The sequence below is a fragment of the Mirounga leonina genome, unplaced genomic scaffold (assembly GCF_011800145.1).
Source record: "Mirounga leonina isolate KUSES-001 unplaced genomic scaffold, KU_Mleo_1.0 Mir_168, whole genome shotgun sequence".
Classification (NCBI taxonomy): Eukaryota; Metazoa; Chordata; class Mammalia; order Carnivora; family Phocidae; genus Mirounga; species Mirounga leonina.
Genome location: NW_023270426.1, coordinates 63,359,370 through 63,384,616, shown reverse-complemented (window position 1 = coordinate 63,384,616; position 25,247 = coordinate 63,359,370). Strand labels below are relative to the sequence as shown.

Sequence of the window (25,247 nt, the reverse complement as noted above, 5' to 3'; positions counted from 1 at the left end):
TATGGACGTGGGAAGTCTCCTGGTATCATTGTGGAATGACCCCAGGAAACAGCAGAACAAGTTGGAGCAATCCAGTGGGTCTGACATTGTCACCATTTCCCTGCTGTTTATTTTAGAAAACAGTCCAAACAAAGCAAAACCTCTCTTCAAAAGAGCAACATCTCATACTTTAAAAACCACCTTGAAAAAGCTGTCACTATGCTGGGAATGAATCAGGTTCATTTTGCCTATCTTCTGTTCTCTTTTCACTGGAGGTGGTAGAAAAGGCCTTAGTGGAACCAACCAGAAATAAAGACCTTAGAGCAGGTGGTGATGCCATCTGGTTATTTAAATCAAGGCAAAACCAACCCCTTCCCAGAAGATGAAATTCTAAAAACTGATGATGTGCAGAGTCTGACTTAATCCAAGGGAGAATAAATGGGCAGAGTGGATTAACCTCCAGTTCTTCGTTAGCCGTATTTTTAAGAAATGTTAAACGTTAATAGATGGTGAGAAAGAGACTAGAGCGGGCGCCTGGGTGGCTCAGATGGTTAAGCATCTGCCTTCGGCTCAGGTCATGATCTCAGGGTCCTGGGATCGAGTCCCACATCGGGTTCCCTGCTCAGTGCAGAGCCTGCTTCTCCCTCTCCCTCTGCCACTCCCTCTGCTTGTGCTCTTCTGTCTATCTCTCTGTCAAATAAATAAAATCTTTAAAAAAAAAAAAAAAGAGAGACTAGAGCAAATGCTAAAGATTGAGTGAAATTTTTTTCTATACTACTGTCTCACCCTAACTCCTTAAGTCAGAATTCATGCCATCATCTGGGAAATAGACCTATCCTCCTTCTGCATACACTTTTTTTAAAGGATTTTATTTAGACAGCTGGGGGAAGGGTGGGGAGGGGAGGGAGAGAGGATTCCAAGCAGACTGCCCCCACAAAGTGCAGAGCCCAACATGGGGCTCGATCCCATGACCCTGAGGTCATGACCTGAGCCAAAACCAAGAGTCAGGCACCTAACTGACTGAGCCACCCAGGCACCCCATCTGTATACATTTGTTAATATGCATACCATTTCTTCTTTGCTAAGTTGAGGATGATCTATTGTCTATGTGAGAGAATTGGCAATGTTTCTCAAAGAGGAGTGGTGGTAGCATTTGGGACAGGAAAATTTTTCATTGGGCAGCACTCTTCCACATAGTAGGGGGTGTTTCACACCCTGGCTCTACCCACTCAATGCCAGTATCCTCCCTCTCCCACCCCACTGTGGCAATGAAAAATATCCCTGGATATATCCAAATGAACCATGGGGGAGGGACGTGGCCGCACAGTACCCAAGTTTGAAAGTTGACCCTCTTCCCTTCCCTCCTTTCTCTCCCTGTACCTAGAAGGATTTAAAGAAGCATTTGATGGGATTAATTTGCCAAGAGGGCTTTCATTTGCTTTTTACTATACTCTTGAATCATATTTTTAATTCAAGAATTTTATAACCTTGCTGATGGCTTTTTCGCAAAGCCATATTTTTAGGTCCCACTTTACATTCCCTAGCTTTCTTCTTTAAGGCCAGTCTTACTGGTAAAGTTGAAATACTTTTTTTTTTTTAGAGATTTATTTACTTGTCAGAGAGAAAGAAAAAGAGCACAAGCAGGGGGAACGGCAGGCAGAAGGAGAAGCAGGCTCCCTGCTGAGCAAGGAGCTTGATGCAGGACTTGATCCCAGTACCCCCGAATCATGACCTGAGCCAAAGGCAGACACTTGGTTAACTGATTGAGCCACCCAGGCATCATGAAATACTTTCCTTTTAAGGACTGATTACCTTAAACAGTTTTTTTTGTGTACTGCTAAGCGCCTTAAAGTTTGTTATTGTTGTTGTTTTGGTTTGTTTTAAAGCACTGCCTAGTTCCTCAACAGGCAAATGCTATATATTTATCATCTTTCTAATTTGAGGCCTCTCTCAGATCAGAGAATATTCCCATACCAGATGCTGTCTGTTAGGTTAAGCATATATGTACTTTTGATACATTTCCTCATTCTCTTTTACCTAAAGTAGGTATTATTAGATGATGAAACAAACAGGAAAATGTCAGAGAGGGAATGCTGGGTGAAAAATGGGTTAATACTGTGAAGGCCAGAGTGTGAATGTGTTAAGTTTAAGAAAAAAATGAATTGAAATTAAGGAGGAAAAGGATTTTCTGAAAGGGCCATGAAATAATTAATTGTTTTGTAGGAGAGGGCCTTTCCATGTAGGCAGAGAATTTTTTCTTCACTTCTTTCTGAAGAGACAGTCAAATAGAGAATCTCATCTCTTAATTAGAAAGAAAAATACTCATCAAACACATCTCATCACTGGAGAGCTAATGATCCACAGCTGTTAGTCTGAAAGGGCAGGCTTTTTTCCTGAACAGTAGGAAGTGTTAATCATTTTGGATGAGATTTCTTTTTAAAATATACTGTAGTTTGCAAAAGAATAGGATATTCAATATTCACACTTAAATGATTTTTTTGAAGTGTTCTCCCCCAGGGATACTGTCATGTGTTGCACTGAATGATCATTGAATGCAGGCATCTTCCACTGCACTTCAATAAGAGCATCAGTTGATGGGATGATGTGAATCGCCCCATCCTGCCTGGGACTCAAAGAAAGAAAAATCATGCATGTCTTGCACCTCCTAAGAAATGGTGTTGCTCTAAAATCTTAATATTTTGAATCATTCACTCTACTTGACATAATTTGCCTTGTTTAAATACGAGTGAAAAGCCTTAGCCCACCTTCACTTAGCTTCTGAGTGAAAAAGGGTTTTTTGTTTGTTTGTTGGTTGGTTTGTTTAATCTTCATGTGAAAAAGTAGGGCTTTTTTTATCTGTAAAAATGTAATTGGCTCATTCATTTTCTAATCTCTGGCTGTACCGGCACCTTGCTAACCTCTTCTAAACATTTTGGACAGAAGAAAACCCCGTTTAATAGAAACGTTGTGAATAGCCAACTTTTGATTATTCAGAGCCATGCAAGATAGTGAGAAAGGGGAGGAATGAATTTGGGCTTCACAAACCTCATTTTGACCATTAGTTGTTGACCTCTCTGCCATGAGAAACCCTTACCAGAACACCTAAGAAGTGGTATTCCATTTCCTTGCACTAATGCAAAAGTAGTTATCCCAGAGCAAGAGGAAGGAAAGATATAGACATACAGAAAATCTACAAATTGAATGATCAGTCTGTAAATAACCGATAACGTTTGAGCATCAATATTCACTGTAAAAATCCTCCTTAGAGGCAGTGGAGTACTGATGCAAAAACACACTGGATTGGGGATCAGAAGACCTGGCTCTGCCACCCAGTAGCAGGTGTCCGTAGACAAGTCTCAAATTTGAGCCTCAGTTTACCTATTTGCAAAACAAGCACAGTAGTCTCTGCCTTCCCAGCTTGCCTCTCAGGACTTTTTCCCTAAAGTTTGTTTTTTATGTAATGTGATATAAGACATTTGTTAGGATGAATGATTTTATTTATCTTTCAGTAAATTATAGATTTTCAAAAAAGCCACTCTGAATATTTATGATTAAATTTAGATAGCTTTTAAAGTCTAGCCCAAATAGACACTGAATAATTGCATTCTGTGATGTTGATGCTAATGTCATAGGCAAGATAACATTGATTTAGATGAAAGGCATTTGGATTTAAAAGCAAAAAAAAAAATTATGAACAGGAATTGATAGTCACAAAACAGCTAGTTCAGAACAAGATTCTTTTATATCTAGGGGCAGATATAGAGGTTGTTTAAAATGGTTAACATTTAAATGCCTGATTAAGTCTGGAGTTCACAAAATCTGCAATGTGTGCTAATGCCAATTACTAGAAATAATGAGTTTATGTAAAGACCTGGATTTTTCTTGTTTCAGCTATTAGCAAAAATTTTAACAGCAACCCCTCTAATTGCACACTTATGATTTCCTTCCAACAAAACCCTTTCACACACAAATCCCTCTAAGAAACACCACCCATCTTCTATAACTGCTTAAAGGGGAATTATGATAGTGACCATTCCTGGAGTGTTAGTTTATAAAGTCTCTGAATTTTTCAGAAACAATTTTAAATATGAAAACATCAAATTGATAATACTTGGACTTACTGAGTACTTTGTGATAAAGTGTTTTCACATACTTTACAGGAGTTGTTCCCCACAGCCAACTTGTGAAATAGGCAGGTGTTACCATCTCCATTTGATAAATAATAGACTCAAATAAAAGAGAATAACTGACTTGCTCAAGGTCCTGTGATGATCAAAGAGCAGAAATGGATCTAAAACCACTTCTTCAGTCTTCTGGTCCAGACCATATTTATTATAGACACCACTGTCTCCTTGGAAAAAGAATATGTGTCAGTTAGCTTTTGCTGTATAACAAACCACCCCATAATTTGTAGCTTAAAGCAACTACCACTTATTTAGTGATGATTCTGTGGGCCAGCACTTTGGACCAGGTTCAGTTTGGGTTCTGGAAGTATGGGCAGGATAAATGCTGGGACTTCTATGGTTTGTATTTATATTCTGTGACTGTGTCGGGGATTTTTTTTGAATTGTTCCCTGATTTCTTTTTCTACCCCATTTTAGCCTGTTATGATATCTGACTTTTTTCTCTCAAACTCAGGAGTAAGTGGAGTCAGGACCAAGGATAGATCCTATATTGTCTGGTCTTTCCTGGGGTTTCTCTGAGGTATCTTTCATGTGCTGCGCTAGGAGGACACTGAGGACCTGGTCCTGGGTGTTATCTTGGTTTTTTGTAAGAGGAGAGGATCAATCTCAGTGCAGGTGGGCCCTGAGAGAAGGGAAGCTTGAGTGTAGAGACAATAAACTAAAAGGCACCCTCCCTCCTCTGAAGGCTCTCTTTATTGGATAATCCTCTCTTGCTAATAATTATTATAATAATCACTAATACTATAATCCAGAGACCATGTCATATCTTAATTTTGAACATCAACTATTGTGTATCACATAGTAATGTTCAATAAGTATAGTTTATTGTTAATCGGTGTTTATGTTCTTTTTTACTTTGACCTTTTGAAATCTCCAGTTAATTATTTTTTTTTTAAAGATTTTATTTATTTATTCATGAGCGACAGAGAGAGAGAGAGGCAGAGGGAGAAGCAGGCTCCCAAGGAGCAGGGAGCCCGATGCGGGACTCGATCCCAGGACCCCGGGATCATGGCCTGAGCCGAAGGCAGACGCTTAATCAACTGAGCCACCCAGGCACCCACTCTCCAGTTAATTATTGAGGAAGAAAAAAAATGAATGCTTTTGTATTTAGAGTTTATTCAAAGCTCTCTTGTTTTTTTTTTTTTTTTAAGGTATTCTCAACAGCAGAGGCCCCTTACCTAATTACCTAAATATTAGATTCTTTTTTTTTTTAAGATTTTATTTATTTATTTGAGAGAGAGAGAATGAGAGACAGAGAGCATGAGAGGGAGGAGGGTCAGAGGGAGAAGCAGACTCCCTGCCGAGCAGGGAGCCCGATGCAGGACTCGATCCCAGGACTCCAGGATCATGACCTGAGCCGAAGGCAGTCACTTAACCAACTGAGCCACCCAGGCGCCCTAAATATTAGATTCTTAAAGAAAACAAAATAGGGAAGATTATTTTTCCATTGCCAAGATCCATGAAACTCATGCAATTCTACCCTTTTTTTTGGGGGGGGGGTCTCTTCTGTATCTTTCCCCATCTTATGTTCTGGTGCTTGTGTTGTTAGGGCATATAAATACCACAGGTATTAATTAGACATGGCGTGTCAGTTCTGAGTGCTGTATTTTAAGAAAGCTATTGCTTTTTTATGGATTTGGATGTGGTGAGAGGATGATGTCCACAATGGAGACGTGCCCAGAAATCATGCCTTGTGGAGTGGTGCTTTAAGCAACTGGTGATGTTGTATCTAGAGAAGAGAAAGGTGTCTTGATTACTTGGTTATCACCTAGAAAGGTGTCTTGATTACTTGGTTATCACCTAGAAAGTGTATTCTGTGCAATACCTGTCCTCCAACTAACACTAACACATAGACATTCCCAGTAACTTTATTCTGGGTGACATCAGAACTCTAATACCAGTGAGTGGACATTACAGGATGGAATGTCTGTGCTTAATAAATTTAAAATAAATACAATTGGTGACATTTAGCTGTGGAATCATCTGAGTCCCATCCATGAGGCCAGAACACATCAAGTCAAGTGAACGTCCTCAGAAGAGGCAAACATAGAGGAAAGTCCAAAAGGAAAGATGGTAGTCAGACCATAATACACGAGACAGTTTATGACTGCATGGCCAGAATGGAAAGAGAATCTTTCTATGCCTCAGGGAGAAATTGGTTAGTGGCATCCCAGGTTGTAATTCTGAATATATTTTCATGAATTTACTTGATGTTACATAGTGGCTATATAGTACTTTTACTGAAACAATAATTAAGTAGATTTATGTTAAAAGAACCCAGTACCCATTTATTCATTAATGCAGCAAATATATATTTATTGAACACCTTCTATTCCTAAGCACTCTTCTGGGCTCTGGGGATAGAATAAGAACAAAAAGAAAAAGTCCTTATCCTTAAAGAGCTTATATTCTAGTAACTGCCTAAATTTTGCAAATAAATGGGTAAAGAATTAATATGGATTCTAGCCAAAAATAATTTTCCCTTTTACATATGTTCGTGTCTGTCAGATTTGCCTTAATTAATTTCCTGAATAAAGAATTATCTTTTAAAAATATATTTAAATAGAATAATCATAACCATCAATTATAATTTGTATCATCTTTATATATATTGCATAAATTTCAAAAATTAAATAGAAATATTTTATTTTTCTGGAAATCCTTCTACTTATGAAAGTAAAGATGAGGCTCATGTCTCATGCATTGATACATTTGAGATTTTTCTTATTCAGGAATTTCAATCTATAGTTTCCATGTAATTCTGTCCAAAAGTCATTTCTTGGGTTACTAAATCATTATTTGTGGGTGTCCATCTGAGTTATGAATATCCCAAGAATTCAGGATTTAATGTCACATTAAAAAAAAACAAAACAGATGTCACAGTAATGCCATGAAGTCATTTTAAATAGAAGGGATATTAAAGGTTATTGGATCTATAGACCCGTGTATTTAGAAATGAAAACATGGAGGCAGAGTGACTTTCTAAGGCCTGGAATCTGTCTTCTGGTCCTTAAGCCATGGGTTTCTCTACCCCTCCACACAGGCTGATTTTCTTCACCATCTTACTAGGCTGTATAGGCTTGGCTAAACAGTCCGTGCTGCCCTGCCTGACATGAGTGTTCTCAGGGCGCTGCTCCTGACCCTCCTGGCCTGTCAAACGCCTGATATCTGTGTTACCCCAACCAGCTGGCTCAAATTCCCACTTACACTATGGTTCAGCTAAATCTCAGGAGGCAGATGACTTCCAGTTTTCAGTAATGGAATAAGCATCACCTGAGGACCCTAGTCAATATTAGTTAACTTTCTGAATTTCATAAGGTATCGATAAACATGTACACAACAATACAAATGTTTTATGAGCACTTACTGGGTACCACGCAGTGTGTTAACTTCCTAACACATTTCAACTCTTTAGTTCTCACAGTCTGTCAGGTGGATACGCTTCTCAGCCCCATTTTACAGAGGCAGAAACTGAAGGCAAGATGGTGCCAGAAGTGATGGGACTAGTCAGCATTAGGGATGGAATCCAGCTCTTCAGTACCTCCACAAAATCATTTGACTTAATGTTGCCTTGTTTGGCAGCTGGAGCCACAGACTCAGAGAGTTTAGATGATCTCTTCAGGATTATAAGAGTGGGGATGGGTGCGAGGGCAAGTCACACTTCGTACACAGCGCTGCTGATTTTACAGTGCAGATGATCTTAGAATGGGTCCTCCTGCCAGGCTAAGTGAGCTCTTACTCTAATATTTGTCTTACAATTAAAAAATAATTTACATAGAGAGTCGGTAGTTTTCAAAGATAGTAGACAAAGACATTTAAAAATTTCCTTTGACAAAGTTATTCTATTTTTTAAATAGCTGTTTGATTTCTATGGTAATGCTAAATGTTAAGCCACCCTATTTTTACACTTACTGGTAGCAGTGCTTTTATTCATAATGTGAGATCTTTGGCTCACTGGTGCAGACTTGGTGTTTTCATCTGCCTATTATGCATGTTGCATTGTGAGATTCAAAAAAAAAAAAAAAGTCCGTGATATTAAACAGTTTATCATTAAGGCAGATAGACCAGCTATGTCTGACAATGTAGTGAAGCTCATTTGGCAGCCTTTTTTTTTTTTTAACTCTATTTTGTCCAACCTGACCATAATTTCACTAGATGAGAAAAATTAAAATTACCCTGTTGATAGTGTGATGATACCAGTTTTCCTTCATAGAAATTAAATTAAAAATCCTAACAGTAACTTTCCAGGGGTCAGTTGTGCTTTTAGAAAAATGCCTAACAAGTTCTCAAGGTTTTGTTTTCAAGATAAATCTTTCCATTCTGAAGCATTTAGTTCTGCGTTTTTGAAGTGGGCTATGGATAAGAGAGTCCATTTAATGAAAGTCAGAGTTGACTCATCTTTTTCTCTCTCCTTCTCCTCTAGCTCTTTCTCTTTGTTGTCTGGAACTTTGAGCTCTACATGATACCACTGGTTTTGTTGTTACTGTTGACATGGAACTACTTCTTGATAATATCAGGGAAAGATAACAGGCAACGTGATACAGTAAGTTTCTGCTTTCTTATTTGTATGTGTTTTTGTTCTTATTCCTCGTCCCTCTGACAAGATCAACATTGATTTATTTTTACAAACCAGAAGTTCTATTCATAAATACTCGAGTTTGGAAGAAAGTTTTAATCAGTTCAAAACTAACAACTCTTTGGTCCTAACATAAGATAAAGTATTCACCTGTTTCTAACATGACTCATCTTGGTAGGAACTAAAATCAAGAGCATACCGAAGAATGAGCTATGGCTTTTAATTATAAATGGGTTATTTCAAATGAGTATTTCTTTTACTCTCCTTATTTGTTTATATGTCTTAATCTTGAGTTAAGATATAATATCATAAAATTATTTATGATCAGACCAAATGAATGTATTTTATTTAAGACATTTCTCTGTAGTCTGTCATTGGAAGAAAGGAAAGATTGGTGATTTGTTGGCCTGGAAAAGTGCATAAAGTACCTTAATTCAATGGACATTTACTGAACAACAGCAAATATCTGTGTTTGTGTCCGGAGTGTATCAGGATTACCAGCTGGAGGATAAAGAGCTTTCATTTAACCTAGGGAAAGTTATACTGAACCCACCTTCCCTCTCTGGCATTTTTGAAAGTTTTTTTAGAATCTGTAAGACCACTTCTCTCTCAAAAAGAGTTTTATTTTTTTTAAAGATTTTATTTGTTTATTTGACAGAGAGCACAAGTAGGCAGAGGGAGAGGGAGAAGCAGGCTGTCTGCCGAGCAGGGAGCCCGACATGGGGCTCGATCCCAGGACTCTGGGATCATGACCTGAGCCGAAGGCAGACGCTTAACCGACTGAGCCACCCAGGCGCCCCTCAAAAAGAGTTTTAAAGCGAGAAGTAGAAATAAACCACATTATAATCATATCTCTTTTTCTCTTGCCAACTTTCATTCCCCTTAGATTATCTCAGTCACTACACCCTTAGTGAACATATGACTTCCAAAAGCTTTCTGATGTATAAATGAATGGGAGGGAGGTGTCTTCTCCAAATAGGATATTTGTAATTTGATAAATTCATAGGTAGCTTTCGAGAAGAATTTAAAGGTTTGTCAAATGTGAGACTCTATTTGGTAGCTCTTTGTCTTCATCAGATTACATAGATTTTCTCTCTCTCTCTCTTTTTTTTTTTTTGGCCACTGAGGGTCTACATTTAATTTATAATCAGGAGTTTCTGCCATCTACCATGTCCATAATGGTGCAGGAACCAAAGTTATCTGATCATCAGTTTAATAATAATATATAATACTTCATTATAATAGCATCATAATGTTTGCACAAACATACCTGTGACATAAAACTTTTCCCTTTTAAGTAACTCAAGCAGGGGTGCCTGAGTGGCTCAGTTAGTTAGGCGTCCGGCTCTTGATTTTGACTCAGGTCATGATCTCTGTGTCCTGAGATCAAGCCCCGCATGATGCTCCATGCTCAGCGCTCAGTTTGCTGGAGATTCTCTCCCTCGCCCTCTGCCCCTCCCCACCGCTCAGATGCATACACATGGTCTCTAAATACATACATACATACATACATACATACATAAAATCTTTAATAAATAACTCAAGCAAAATACACTTCAAATGGTAACACAAGCTGAATATACTTCTTCAGAAAAATTTTATCATCAAAATAGACAAATCCTGATGCACAGCCACCAAATACATGGCAAAGTTGCCAACAACATGCTATGTTTATTTTTCTATTTATTTGTATATATTTGTTTCTCTCAGGTGATTATAAATTTGAGGGAGGGGACTCTTAGTTCATCATTGTATTTGCCACTTTAGCAAGTGTCTTGCAAGTCTGAAGTGTTGAGAACCTTTTTTATAAGGTTTATCAAATCCAACATGAGACTGTTAATAGAGATTTTAATGGTTAGGCAGTATCAACAGACAATAAGTTATTATTGGCAAGGATGTTAGGTATATATATTTAAATTGCACACTGAGAGACAAACCCCAAATGCCATAAGCACTGGTGTCATGGGGACTAATAGGTACTTTTTTTTTTTTTTTAAAGATTTTATTTATTTATTTGAGAGAGAGAATGAGATAGAGCATGAGAGGAGGGAGGGTCAGAGGGAGAAGCAGACTCCCCGCTGAGCAGGGAGCCCGATGCGGGACCCAATCCTGGGACTCCAGAATCATGACCCGAGCTGAAGGCAGTCATCCAACCAACTGAGCCACCCAGGCGCCCCTAATAGGTACTTTTGTCAATTAATCCAGGATGTTTTCTTTAAGAAAATGGGTCTCTCTCAGACAATTGCTTTTTTCGTCCCATTTATTTCAGGGAGATTGTCGAGAGAGAGGAATATCTACTTTTCATTCAGTTGGCCTGAGACAAATATGCAAATAAGATTATTTGCAAATAGGAAAAAGTGGTAATTTAGTTTCAGCTCCTTAATCCTATGAGGGGGCTTATCGTCAATATTTAGTTATTGGTTTGAGTATTCTTACTGAAAAATTCTGTATCTACAGACTTTGCTTGTTATCTTCTCCAGAATATACCTGCCTTGGCTGGAAAGGTCCACTTATAGAGGGGAAATAGTAACACGTAATAGATCCTCTTGTGCTTACAATTCTCTAAGAATTTTTATGACTATTGAAAAGTTACAGGCTATGGAAATTTCTCTACTGCCCTTTTTCTCTTCAAAATATAATTCCAAAATTATATTTACCAAATCTTTTTTTTAGGCGCATCTCTAACAGAGCTCCCCCTTTAGCCATGGGCATTCGATTCCTCAGCACAGCCCACTGTGGAACAGTCTATAGTCCAAATTTCATGGAACGCCGGCTATACTCCATAACTCTCAGTAACTGCCTTTTATTTGCCACTGTCCACATAGTCTGTTCTTCTGGACACCAGACCAGCAATCACAACACTTCATTCAGTTTTTTATGCAGTGGCTCAGTTGAGACTTTATGTAACTCTTAAATCCATTTTGTCTAATTATGTGTCTTCTCCCATACCTAGCTATGCATTTGAACTTGTTGCTCCTTTTGAAAAAAAGCCTGGATTATACCTTGCTGGTTACAGATCACACACACATACACACACACACACATCTATGCATATACCTATACATTCATACACACATACATACATATATATGTAAATCAAGGGAAAGTATTGGTAGGGGCTGCCATGCTGTATCTATATGACTCTACTCCATAGTGCATAGCACTGGAGGAATGGTATTTTGCCCTGAGTCCTTTTTGCTATCCCAAAAAGCATACAGAATCTTTCAGCATGTGTGAAAACTTTAGGTAATCTCTGAAGTGCATTAATCACACCACTGCGTGATTCCAGAAACTTTCCTGTTTTAAAAGAGCAAGAGAAGGAGGGAGGGTGGGCGGGCAGGCAAATTTTCTCTCATGAAAAAAAAAATCATTTGTACATTCAACTGAGAACATTCAATTAGGATGAAAATGATAAAAGAAAAACAAATCAAATTGACCTTGAGGTCAATGACCTTGAGGAGAAAAAAGGAAATAACATTTTCGTGACATAAGAAGGTGAAAGGAAAAAGAAAATACTGTGAAAGATGAAAAGTTCATAGACGGGTAAAAATTCTGTCTTCACCATATGGGTTGAAAGTTGAGATTAATACTAAAATAGGAAAGGATTTCTTTGTGTGTTGGTTGTTTATTACGGAGACCATGTCCTTTCTTGGATACTTGATCTCAGGAGCTAAAACCCGTCTTTTCCCTACCATGGTGCCTTTTCTGGTTTAATGAGAAAAATGAGATGTAATCCTTGCCGAGGAAGTTTTGCTGCATTTAATGAGCTGAACACTTTGAGAACAGGGTGAGGAAACAGCTGGTGCTGAGGCTAATGCTGTCGACTTGGGGGTGCACAGGAGAAAGAGGCGTGGTTCGAAATGGTATCTCACCTCTGCTGTTTCCCAATTGGACTTGTTAAAAATAAGCACTCCTACATCTGAATCTACCTACGCTCACACCATGACATTAAAATTTCTGGCGTGAGAATTGTTAGGCCTGTTTAATAAATACACGCTTCATTGAGAAATGTTTCTGGCATGAAGGGGTTATAGAGACAGCAATGTCATACGTGTCTTGGTTTGAGCTGTCGCTCCAAAACCTGAGGGAAACTCCCCCTACCCCCCACCCGCAGTGCCCATTAGGCTTCTACCAACTAACCACATTATAGTTACTGTGGACTGAAATGTTTTAAGTTAAAGAGTAGATGCCGGGGAGTTGCCTTTGCTTTGGGTTTAAAAACCACTGAATCCTCATTACACCCTGGGCTCCCTGTTAGGCATTTTGTTTCATCGGGACCTTCATCTCACCCCCAGGGAGAGAAAAGCTGATTCTGTCAGCCTAGCCAGTGGGTTGGGTCCTCCTAAGTCAAGTGCCGCCAGGTCTCTCCCTCTGTGGCAAACGAGGGAACGTGCTCAGGTGGAAAAGGCACAGCCACAAGAGCCCTTCCTTGAGAGGAGAGAATCAAGTCTCAGAGGAGGAAAGACCTGGATTGGCCAAGCAAACCAGGGGTCTCTTGCACCCCCTAGGAGATGGGAGTCATTAGTGCTTTACAAACAGGAAAACTGGCCAGGGAGGTTTAAGAGCTTACCCAAAGGTGCACAGTTAGAAAAGGCATGCAGTTAGAAAGTAGCAGAATGGGTATTAGAGTCTGTCAGTTGGTCTGAAGTGTGTACTCCTAACCACCGGTCAAGTGCATTACTCTTGGGACTGTATTTTGATACATCCGATGTCTCCCTGGACACCTTTAGAGCAAGTTTCTCCCTTGAGTTTTAAACAGTTTTTTTTTTTTTTTAAGATTTTATTTATTTATTTGAGAGAGAGAATGAGAGACAGAGAGCACGAGAGGGAAGAGGGTCAGAGGGAGAAGCAGACCCCCCGCTAAGCAGGGAGCCCGATGCGGACTTGATTCCGGGACTCCAGGATCATGACCTGAGCCGAAGGCAGTCGCTTAACTGACTGAGCCACCCAGGCGCCCTCTCCCTTGAGTTTTAGAAGAGCCAGTAGCATTAACTCCACCTTCAAGCACAGATTGATGGAAGACCCTCATTGCCCCCACTCCACTTCTGTCCTCCATATCCTCCTTGTCTTCAGAGAAATGGAACAGATATTTATGAAGCAACTTCTATGGATCAGGTATCCTGCTAATAAGCCTTTTTAGACACATCATCTATTTTAATTCCTTATAATAACCTTATCAAGTAGATTATTCTAAATGGTTTTATCATCATTTTACAAATGAGGAAATTCAAAACCAAAGAAGATAAATAATGAGCTCCATAGAGGAAGTGGGATGTGAACCCAGCTCTTCCCTGTTCTGAAGCCCAGGCTACTTTCATGGCATATGCTTGGCCATGCCTCTCCCGAGGGCTTACTTCCTAAGTGTCGAGAGCCTTACGTGGGATCCCAGGTATCCCCCAAATCCTTACAAGGTTCCCAGTGACCCAGGTGACCTCACTGATTTCAAAATTGTTCATGACCTATAGGATTACCTTCAATCAACCCAGGTGAGCATGGATGGGAAGAGTAAACCAAAGCTGAGAATCCTTCACATTAGTGAAGACAGTCTTTTAATATTTTTGACATACAAAAATTCTTCAAGAGGTGTTTTTAAATTACATTTTAAAAGAACATTCAGTTTTACTGTCATGATATTCCTCCCACATAGCAATCTCACTTGCCTAATCAATGGAGGCATTAAAAGACTGAAGAGTAGGGTAAAGCAATGAAATCATTCTCTGATTCATGATCTGACTGTGACACAAATTGAGCCAATGTCTGCCTTGCTAAAATACTTTAGTAAATACTGAAATGTTTTGTTAGCTTCCTCAAATGGCAAAACCCTCGATTCTGCTTTCCCCCGTTAGAATGGTACTTGAATATTGTTTCTTGTTGGATCTGTTCCATGTCGGCCCAGAGTACTTCTTTCTAGAAAAAAAAGCTTATGAGGAGAGAATGGTCTTTGCTGCTAGAAATGCTAGTGATGGGACAACTTGGGATGGCCCACCACATACGAGCCGGCCAAGAAACATCTGCTTGTTTGACTTGAGTTCCTGTGAATCCAGTAGATTTATCATTTTCTCAGCTAGTTTCAAAGAAGTCCATGGTGCAATATTTGAATAAGTAGGATACTGAACAAGTGAAATATTGCTAACTGAATCTAGAGGCTGGCCAAAGTGGAGCAGAGAAGAGAGGGCTCCATAAGCAAAGCACTTTGAATGTACAGTTAGACCTTCTCTACTTCAATAGTTGATCATTCACGGAAAGTAGCATAGACCACAAGCCTCCTCTGTTTGCATCTCAGTACCAAAAAAGACCACATACTTGCTCTTAACAGAAGCAGCACTGAGTCATACAGCCTGTAAACACATCTAAAAATGGATGATCACTTTTTTCTTCTTCCTGCTTATTTCAACAGCAATTTTCTCAATTTTTTCAGAAGGTCACCAGCTTGCAAAAATCTGAGAAGGACCATGAAAAGAACCAGACCTTTCGTTTTCTAACACCATCACTAGCATAAAAAAAAAAAAAAAAAAAAAAAAGTAGAAACCAACAGCCAATCAGATGTCAATAGAAAAGTTTATCCCCTATGACTCCTCTCAAAGCTGTTCACCAAGTGCTTAGCTGTGCCAGATAATCACTCACTGTACAGATTGGTGTCCCCAGACATCAATGATCATCACCTCATCAGGCTCTGGACATTGACCAACAGATTTCCACAGATTTTCATGAGCTCCATAGAGGAAGTGGGATGATTTCCACAGATTTTCCACACTGCTCAAATGTCCCCTGCCTGACCGCCATGTTATTTACTATCCCCTCAGTGTTGGTAGGTGACAAGGCCTTCTACTGGCAGATTTCTCTCAAACTCCAGCCCCTAAAGCTTTCTGAATTCACCCCCAATTTAGGGTTGCCAGATTTAGCAAGTAGAGATACAGATGCCCAGTTAAATTGGAATTTCAATAAACAGAGATGTTTATCCTAAAATAACTCATTATTTACCGAAATTCCAATATAACTAGATGTTCTGTATTTATTTGGCTACTTTATGCCAACTGCACCTTATTTTTTTTTATCTCAAGAGCTTTAGGAACGTGATCCGTTCTGAAATAAAATTCTGATTTTTCTGGCTACTTTGGTCTTTCTCCAACCTCTTCAAGCACTATGGAGGACAGCCTCATGAGCAGGCCCCACCCAAACCATAGACAGCTACAGCTTTACCTCCCCTGTATTCCAGCAGAATTGTTTGTATGTTTTTTGGTTTTGTTTTCAAGTGCAGAATGTTTATTGAACAATAGGTGAGGGTCCTGGGTAAAAGGCAGGGGGGTAGCGTTGGTGGTATAGTGGTGAGCATAGCTGCCTTCCAAAGGCAGGGGGGTGGGGAGGTGTCACAAAAATGAACCAGACAGTGTCCTGCTCTTTTGTCATCTCTTTTACCTGCAAAACAACTGTTCATCCCATGGGAGAGCAGAAAACCAAGGTTTTGCCACTTGTAAAGACTCCTACAACAAGGCTGGACCAGAACCCAGTTCTACTTGGTTCCCAGGCCAGCATTCTTTCCCTGTCCTCCCATTCCTCAGGCACCCATTCTGCAGGCCCCAAGAGGGCAAAGTCTTGGTCCGTAAACCACAGTATGAAGCGGGGAAGGAAGGGATGATGCCTTTCTCATCATACAGATGTGGAAACTGAGACCCAGGATAAGTTGTAACCTCCGCAGAGCCAGTCAGTGTGTGCGGGACAGACACGGGGGCCCAGAGAGGAGCCGCGCAGGCCAGGTCTCCAACTTCATGGAAGCACACGTGCTGCACCAGCCCCGAGTTGTCCTGAAAGGCACGTGCGCTTCCGGGGGACGGACGTGCAGGCGGGCGCCGTAGCGTGGGGGGATGGCGTGGCGGGTGCCTGGAGCTCCTGAAGTCTCGCCCGAGGAGCCGCACACGCAGGGCTTGACGGGCAAGTACGATAGGTACATGGTGGCTCTGCGGCCGCCGAGGCGGCTCTCCCAGGCGCCTCACTCTGGGCGGCCTCCGAGGCTCCTCCTCAAGCTGCACCTCGAACTCATGAACTCGCGGGGGACCTCACTCGATGGCATTGACGAGGAGAAGGCGGTGTGCTGGCCCTGGAGGGCAAGGTCTCACCACCGCCACCAGGGGGCGGGGCGGGCAGGGGGAGGAGCGGCGGGAGCACCCAGCGCCCCGCTACCAGCTCCCACGTTTGGGAAAAGGGGAACTTTGAGGGATGGTGGATGTAGGAGACGGGGACTGAGGGTGGACAGGATGGTAGCTGAGCTGGAGCAGCAATATCCGGAGCAGAGTGTGTTTGTGGTTTCCCAGATAGTGATACATTCTCTCTATGCCTTCTACTCTTTTCTCAAAAAAGTAAGTTGACTAAAATAAATGTACTATTTTTCGCCAGGCATATTTTGTTTTTTATGAAAATTGGATCACATTAAATGTACTGTTAGTATACCCACTTTTTATATCAACACTATCTAGAAGTCTCCCTTAAGTCACTGGAAAACTGCATGAATTTTTAATGACTGCATAGTTTTCACCACGTGACTACTTAATTTTTTCTTAAGCACTTGTATTAGAAGTGTTTCAAAGATTTTTGCCACCTGAAATAATGCTGTCGATAAATCTTCTGGCCACCTCTTTGGTCAGGTCTCTGGTAACGCCCTTTGAGGCGATCATTGTAGGAGAACTTCTGGGTCAGAGTTTGGGTGCATTTTGAGTATAATACTAATTTGCCACCCAGTAAGATTTTAATATTTTATGTATATGTTTCTGGGTAACCACCTAGCATTTTTATCATTTTCCCTGGAGAGCCATCCCTGACTTCCCTCCCACTCTTGCCCCCTACCAGCAGCCTACCCCTGCCGACACATACCCTCAGAGGGTAAATAATCTCGCCCCTCTGACACCCCATATCCCTCTCACTGTATTGTCATAGTCACCTCACTGCAGATCTTCCTTACCAGCCTAAAATTGTTCTCATTGTATCTTGCATTTGTGTATTTAATCCCAGCACAGGGCAAGATGTCTCAGACATAGCAGTGTAATAGTTGCTCAAAAAATGTGTGATGAATGAACAAGTATTTTAGTCTAATCTTTCTTTCCAAGCCAAATGTTGTCTGTTTATGCATTAAGTATTTCTATTCAGCAAAAGTTTATTGAACATCTACAGGCACAATGCTAACTGCTATTCAAAGATGATTAAGACAGCATCTTTGCGCAGGCCAGTTTGTGGTCAGTGAGGGAAACAAACAACTAAATCGAATGCATGAAAATAATAGGTGTGCTAATAGAGGTGTGTAGATGATATGCCACGCGTGCAGCCAAAAGACATTTGGATCAGCCCAGATGTCTGTGCATGTGCTGCATACGTAAAGAAAGGGGGTCTGTTTATCTGTGACCACAGCTCTTATTCCACCCTTCAGTCTGTCCCTTTCACTCCATAACTCCGTGTTTGCCTTTCATACTTCCTCAGTTTATTGGCTATCCTTTAACTCTCTTCTCAGACTGCAGCTAAACTTCAAATTGGAAAGATAAAATTGTAGAATGGTAGAAGATGAGTGTCACCTGTACGTGACATGTCTGTTCATATAGAGAAAGATGTAAAGGAAAACATTTCTATTTTTAAAAGTCAATTTACTAAAGATCCTCCTTACTGGAAGGCATACTTCTTGCTTTGGATCTGTGAGGACTTAGAAGAAAGACAGAATTTAAAGTTAGTGGTAGCTACCATAGAGGATGCTTATAGTTACTCTCTCTCCTATTTTGCCTAAATCCTTCCCAACTTGCTCAGAGTCTCCAAAGATGCATGTGAGAATATAACAAGGTAAAGAGGTGAGTTTCGTTCTTCTAGAGGATATCTGCCCTGAAATCTAGCTCTTTTCCACTAAATGAACTGTCTTGGCAACCTTGAAAGAAACCTGACAGTCTTGCCCCTGTAAATAACTGATTTTCTCTTATTTGGGCCCCAGATGATCCCTGGAGCCCCCAGAAACTCCTTGAAAAACCAACTTTCTAAATTCCCTTCAAAGCCTCCCTTGGATCCAAAGAATTCATCACCTAGATGGCTCTCCAAAGCATTTACCTGTATGTCAACCAAATGGTTTTATTATCTCAATTCTTCCAAAAGGTCTGCCCCCACAGTTTTGTCATTTCTGTAATTGAAGAGGGGGATGGAGAAGAGGAGAAAAAAAGGGTACTCACAATTTTGGTCTCAGTTCTCAGGGTGACTGTGTGATTCTTACTCACCCTATTTTTAGTGATAGCCTGTTCTTTCTGAATGATTTAGCATTCTTGTAGCTAGCCAAAACTTCGAATTTCATGGTGAGGAAGGTAGGATATAGGGTCAACAGAAGCACCTTGTGGCTGACTCGTGACCCCCATGACTAGTTTGCATTACTAGTCCTGAGCATTTTGCCCTTTGTAGTGAGTGGTGTTGCCACAGGGTTTCCTATGATATTTGTGGAGATTTGTTGTCTCTGGTTCAGAAAGATGATAAGAAAGAACAAGACCTCAATTAACAAACTAAAAGTGGAAACCATATGGTATGTCTTTATCTGCTTGTGGAAAATGTTTGTAAATCAGAACTCTGATAGGGATCCAATAACTCTGAGAGTTTTGTATTCATTTTTTTTTTTAGTGTTATATGATAAACATTTTTCAAGAGCATGCAACTTTAAACTCTTTCCACCATCTTGTACATAGAACTGCAATGGTCCATGTAGGTAACCAAACTAATATATGCCTTCAAGAGCATTTCCTATCATTTGTTATCATGCAAGGAAAAAATAACTATCATACCATATCATTTATTTTGAAAAATAACCAAATATTCCAGTAGCATGCTTAAATGAGAGAAAGTCAGCTCATCTAAACAAAGTTTCCCATGGGTAGACTCAAAAACATCTTAAAAAGGACTGTCACCACGACTCATTTCCAGTGGGTAGAGTTTAAAAGCCCAAACTTTGAAATTAGGAAGACCTGGGATTTAATTCCAGACCTTCCCCTTGTTAGCCATGCAAATTTATTCACTCCCCTGAGCCTCAGTTTCCTCACCAATAAGACAGGGATAAAACCCACCTTGTTGAGGCTTTGTGACCATTAAAGAGACAACATACTGTGTTAAGCATACAGTGAGAGCTCAGTAAATGACAACTAGGCACTGCCCATGTAGAAAACAGGGCAAACCAGTGTGGGTATAATGAGGGCTTAGACATTGTATGTCACTTCCTTTCTTGAAAAGTTCCCTTGTAAGTGCTTTTGAAGAAGATGGTTTTCCATGACCATCAGTCTTGGTTTTAAGCATGTAGATAAAGACAATAGCATTGCCACAGAAAGATTTCTAGGTGTCTATAATCGCCCTGCTATGTGTGTGCAAGTGCCACAAAAATAAAAACTATTTTTATCAGCAAAAAAAAAAAAAAAAAGCAGATGAAGACATGTGACCTGTCCTCTAGAGATGAAAGCTACTTGGTAACTGAATTTTATAGAAATACCATAAATAAATGCCGTTTTCCAGATCACATCGATAGATATTTGAAAGAAACATTTTTCTTGTTTATTGTAATACAAACCTCCACCAGGCACTATGAATAAAGACAAAGGCCGGCAGCCCTCTGAGCAAAGAACAGGGCATTTTCCTGAAACCGTCTTTAAGTCCAAAAGCACAATGCTCCTTCCTGACAGCCTCTCTCTGGATGTCGACTAAGAGGAGGAGAAAGGTAAACCTACACTAGCGTACCAGGCCTGGGCACGGGGACTAATTTTAATAAATCAGAATAGAACATGAAAATGTCAACTTAATCAAGCATTTAAATTTTATTAATCAAGCCTAATTTTTATGAGTGCAAATAATCACTGAAGCTGGACAAATTTGTTCTCGATTGCATCAGAAACATAATTTTAATATTTAATGGACTGATGAATTTAAATGGAGAATTATCTTTATGAAACATGCTCTTCATAATTTGCCATTAAATGAGAAATAAAAAAAATCAACATAAATCTTACATAAAGGTTACTTAACTAAATGTTGGTACTATAAATATTATAAATGCATTATGCACTAATTTAGCAATCATACAGTACACTACATAAAGCAGAAATGATAAGTGGACCAGGCAAGCTTTTCCTAGAATATAGAGCTCTTGTGTTATATTGTGGGAAGCTTGTGATAAAACGGTTACGGAGGTTTTGTGTGAGGTTTCGTGAACATTCTTTTCATTCAGGCTTTTATGCTACAATTCACCATTCACCATAGACATTCTTTCCAGTTCAAATGTAGGTCTAAACCCACATGGGCTTTCTTTTGTGAGGTGATTATTCTTTACAAAAAGAGATAAAAAATATTTTTGTCATTATTATTGATAGAAAAGGGATATAAAGAAGAAAACTCAAGTTTTTGGACTATATGATTTTTTGACATTCAAAACTCAGTCTATTTTTAGATTTTTCTCACATAGTGTTCTCAGGCCTCAAACTATTCTAGGCACGAGAAGAACAAAAGAAAAAATCAAATTAGTGTCAGAATATTTTTCTCTCCAAGTGTCCGCCGATTCCCCTCACCCCTTCCATTATCCCCAACATACTGCTTAACATATAGGGAGTAGCCGTGAATTTCTGGAAAAAGTGAATCAAACCTAGCAGAGCAGTACGGTCCAAAAGTTTGCTAACGTTAATCTCCAATATAAACGATTTTTTGTTTTGTTTTCAAATTTTGTTGTTCCAAAAGTGTAGCATTTTCCTCTGTTCCATGTGCTAAAAGTATACACTGACCTGAAAAGGAACTTCTTGACTATTGCAGCCTTGATGCTTGCAAGCCTATCTGCAGGGGTTAGACCAATGCACATTTCTGAGAAGATTGGCGGATGGTACTCTCATAGAGGTCCCACCTCTGGCTTTGCAGAAAGTGTTTTAAATAGATAATGTGGACTCTTCATGACATACTTAAAAGATAAAAATTCCTAAGGTTGTTTTAGAATTTTAAACATTTAAAATTGTGCCTTTTTAAAAAAATAAGAAATTTGTGGTTCTGAATTTTATGGTGGTTCTGGAATGGAAATCTGGTGGTTCTGGAATGGAAATCTGGTTTTATAAGAGCCTTGAGTACGTAATTTTCTTCTTTATTTGAGATCTGTTTACTTTTAATGGACAAAAGTATTTTCCTTTGAAAATACTAAATTTTATAAAATCCCTTAGTGGTAAGTCTAGTTATCTTTTAATTTCACTTTGCAAAACACATTAAACAACTCTGGTTTTGTGTTTGGTTTTTTTGGGGGGGGGGGTCGGGGGGCTTTTTGTATACATTTTTCTTCTAACCTGACCAAAAAATAGTTTCAAAAAAGCACTATTATTTAAAAAGCATGTTGTAGGTTAATAGTTGACCTATTTTTCCCTGCTCAGTCAAATTAATATGCACTTATCCTAAAGACGCCAAGCTTAGAATTTTCCCTGCCAGCAAAAATACAATACATTGTGAAGCCTTTAGATGGAGACATAGTTCAAATAAACACTAGAATTCTGTTTCCAGTGCTTTGTGTAAGTGTAAGAATGAACATTTAAGAATACTCAGAAGGAAATATGAGAAGAAATTCATTTAAGATGCTTATACTGATTATAGAATTTATATTATATTTAGTCTTTCATAATGGAAGAGGGTTTCTGCATATTAAGCTGACACTTAAAAAAAATAAAAGGTTACATCTTCTTGGCCAGTAAATTTACTGCCCTTGCACCTTACAGCAAAGCATATTATACTGCAAATAAGAATGTTGTTGATGATGCGGAATACAGGCTGTATGTAATCAGTGGCATGCATCAAAAGTCATCTGATAGCCACATTAAAGCCACATGTCCTATTAATATTATGGACTAAATTACAACATGGCACTTCCCAGAATGAGCCAAGGAAATGCATTCTGCAAGAAGAAATAATTGTATTTGAGTGTTTCTGTAAAAACCAGGAAGTCTTTTAGCAGTAATAATGCTTTTCTTTTTCGTCTGCCTTCTTTTGTATTGCAATATATTCAACCTCACTGGCAAGCCTATCACACTAATTATTATTACATCTAGTGGTTCAGTTATCTTGACTACTGTAGCTGAAATACTCCAAGGTCAAATCTTTAACAGTGTGAATCAAACTAAGCGGCCATCATACATCCAGTTGCTTTTGAGATATTCTGGATGAAACAGTATATCCCAGACCTGTTTATGAGTCTTCTTATTCTTCCAGACGTGGAGTAAATTATACGTACAGCTTAATTGTGCCATTCATTTTGCAAAAAGGTTCCTTCTCAAAAATTTCGTGGAAGCAGATGTGCTGTTGCAAAATGACAGCACACGTGCACCTATAATGATCTTATTGACCGCAAAAGTCTTTAGCTGACTTTGGTTGACCAGAGGTCAGCTCTGGTACTTTTCAGCAATCTGAAAGAGTCTGAGTGATTATATGCAGCTTCTCAATCCATAGGCTTCCAATAATTTCATATGATATTTACACATGTAATAAATTCATTGGCACACAAATGCATGCTCTGCTTGGTTTATGCACACACAGAATGGTATAAATGAACTCCAGACCATGTTGAAGAATACTGCTCTCTCCAAATTCCTCTGTATCTCTAGGGTGGAAATAGGCATTTAGTTTGTAATGTGTCCAAATATAAGCATCTGTACACATTTGGATGTTCTATGAATATGAAATTAAATATGAAACTTCTTTCTTTTGTGACAATTTTCTTTCTTTAATTTTTTAACATGCAGTTGCACATCTGGACAGCAGTGATTTCTTCTTTAATTTAAATGTGTTGCTTTTTTATAGACCGTGTTTGAGGAAAGCAATTTGAATTGTGCAACTATTCATTCTGAACATAGCAAAACATCTATTTAATTCAAAGATTATTTCCAAGGAAAAAAGTAAACATATGAAAGAAACTGGTTTGTGTCAGCTTTGGCTTGGGGAGTGTTTGGCTTCGTGGTACTCAATACTTATCTTACAAGGGTGACATAATCAAGATGCTTTTGGTTCCTGTTTTTCTTTGAAGAGTAATAAATAATTGGAGGACTTTATTCCTGGGCAAATGAAAATACAAAGTGTTTTAAGAATTATTGGTGGGCCTTGTAACCCCCTTTGGTCACTCTTGTTTTAAAACACACCCCCTAACCTGGCATTGAAAAGCAGTAATTAGTATTTACTGCCCTATGATGACTTTAACCATGAAGTTTACCTGAATCCACTTCTTCTCATCCCTTCAGGGTCTAGGTCTTCCTTTTCTGCATCCTCTGGTCCCCTCCCTTATATATCATTGTCTGGGGCAGTAATATTAAACATGTCATACTTGAATGCAGATTACCAACACCATTATTAATATTTCCAGCCAAATAAAATTTTATTTCCTTGCAAATCATAAGCCTTTTAAGTTGTGTGGAATTATAATTAAAAGTCATAATATGAAAAGAGCTCCTGTGCAACTATATAATATACAGATTCTACAGATGAGTTTGGCTCCATTTGAGCATGGATTTTTTGAAAAGTACAACCACATATTTTATATGTTAATGACAAATGCTCAGCAAATGCGGCATATGAAAGAAGAAATATTATGCTTTTAAAAACAATGTTATCTGCTTATTCTTTAGCTGTAATGTAGCTGGCATGCTGCATTTGGGGCTGTCCACATGTGTTTTTAAAAATGTCATCTTTATTAGTATTACATTCAAGGAATAGTACTAAGAATCAGTTTCGTTCAAGACCTTCCTCCGGTGTGTGGCATATAAGTCTGTGACGAGCGACATTACAGAAGGTCATGTCACTTTTAACTGCTTGCATTACATCTTTCTGATTTCCCTAGTGCCCTTCCTTTGTTTGATTAATACTACTTGCTTTCAAGCAAGATATCAGAAAGCATAATTTGGAAAGAGAATTCTAGAGCCGAACTGAGAGATTCGCCCCCGCCCAAGAAAAGGGAAAGAAAAAGGAAAAAAAAAAACTTTGGAAAAATGTATCTTTTCTAACACATGCATTTTTTTCAACACTTATTTTTTTTTTTCAAGGAAATCCTGCATATGTGTTGTTATTAAATTATTGTGGACAAATGTTTGGGCAACTGGACTTCATATACTTGAAAACAAAACTATGTAGTCCTTATGTGGTTTTATTTGAAAAGGAAAGAGTGGAATTTGAGATGAGGACTCCTTTATTTTATTTGTTTTCCTTTGTTAAGTGTTAAACTTCACTCTCTTTCTAAATGGTAGGTGTTTGTCGAGTTCTCTGGGAAAGGTTGCAGTTTTGTGCGGTCATTACATGTACTTCAGGGATACATACAGTTTGTTTTTAAAACCTCAGTTGCAGTTTCTATATTCATTGCACTTGGCCAGGACTCATGTCTTCAAGCACAGCCCCGCTTCTGAGACGCTCTTGCCCTTATAGCCGTCCATTTCATTGGTCCGTTAAAGCCTGAAAATTAGTGAAAGCATCATTTTAAGGGGTAGTTTTGATCCACGCCTCTGCCTGTGTCCCTT

The 25,247-nt window shown here is 39.1% G+C and overlaps 1 protein-coding gene across 4 annotated transcripts in view; it reads left to right on the top strand.

The window, feature by feature from the left end:
• MCTP1 (multiple C2 and transmembrane domain containing 1) overlaps window positions 1-25,247 on the top strand; it is a 339,516-nt gene that overhangs the window by 236,162 nt on the left and 78,107 nt on the right. For 3 of the 4 annotated variants that reach the window (XM_035014872.1, XM_035014873.1, XM_035014871.1), the window contains one exon: window positions 8,587-8,706. The exons of the other annotated variant lie outside the window; for it this stretch is intronic. In XM_035014872.1, the coding sequence (XP_034870763.1) occupies window positions 8,587-8,706 (120 nt within the window). The remainder of the gene's footprint in view (window positions 1-8,586; window positions 8,707-25,247) is intronic. 4 annotated transcript variants of the gene reach the window in all.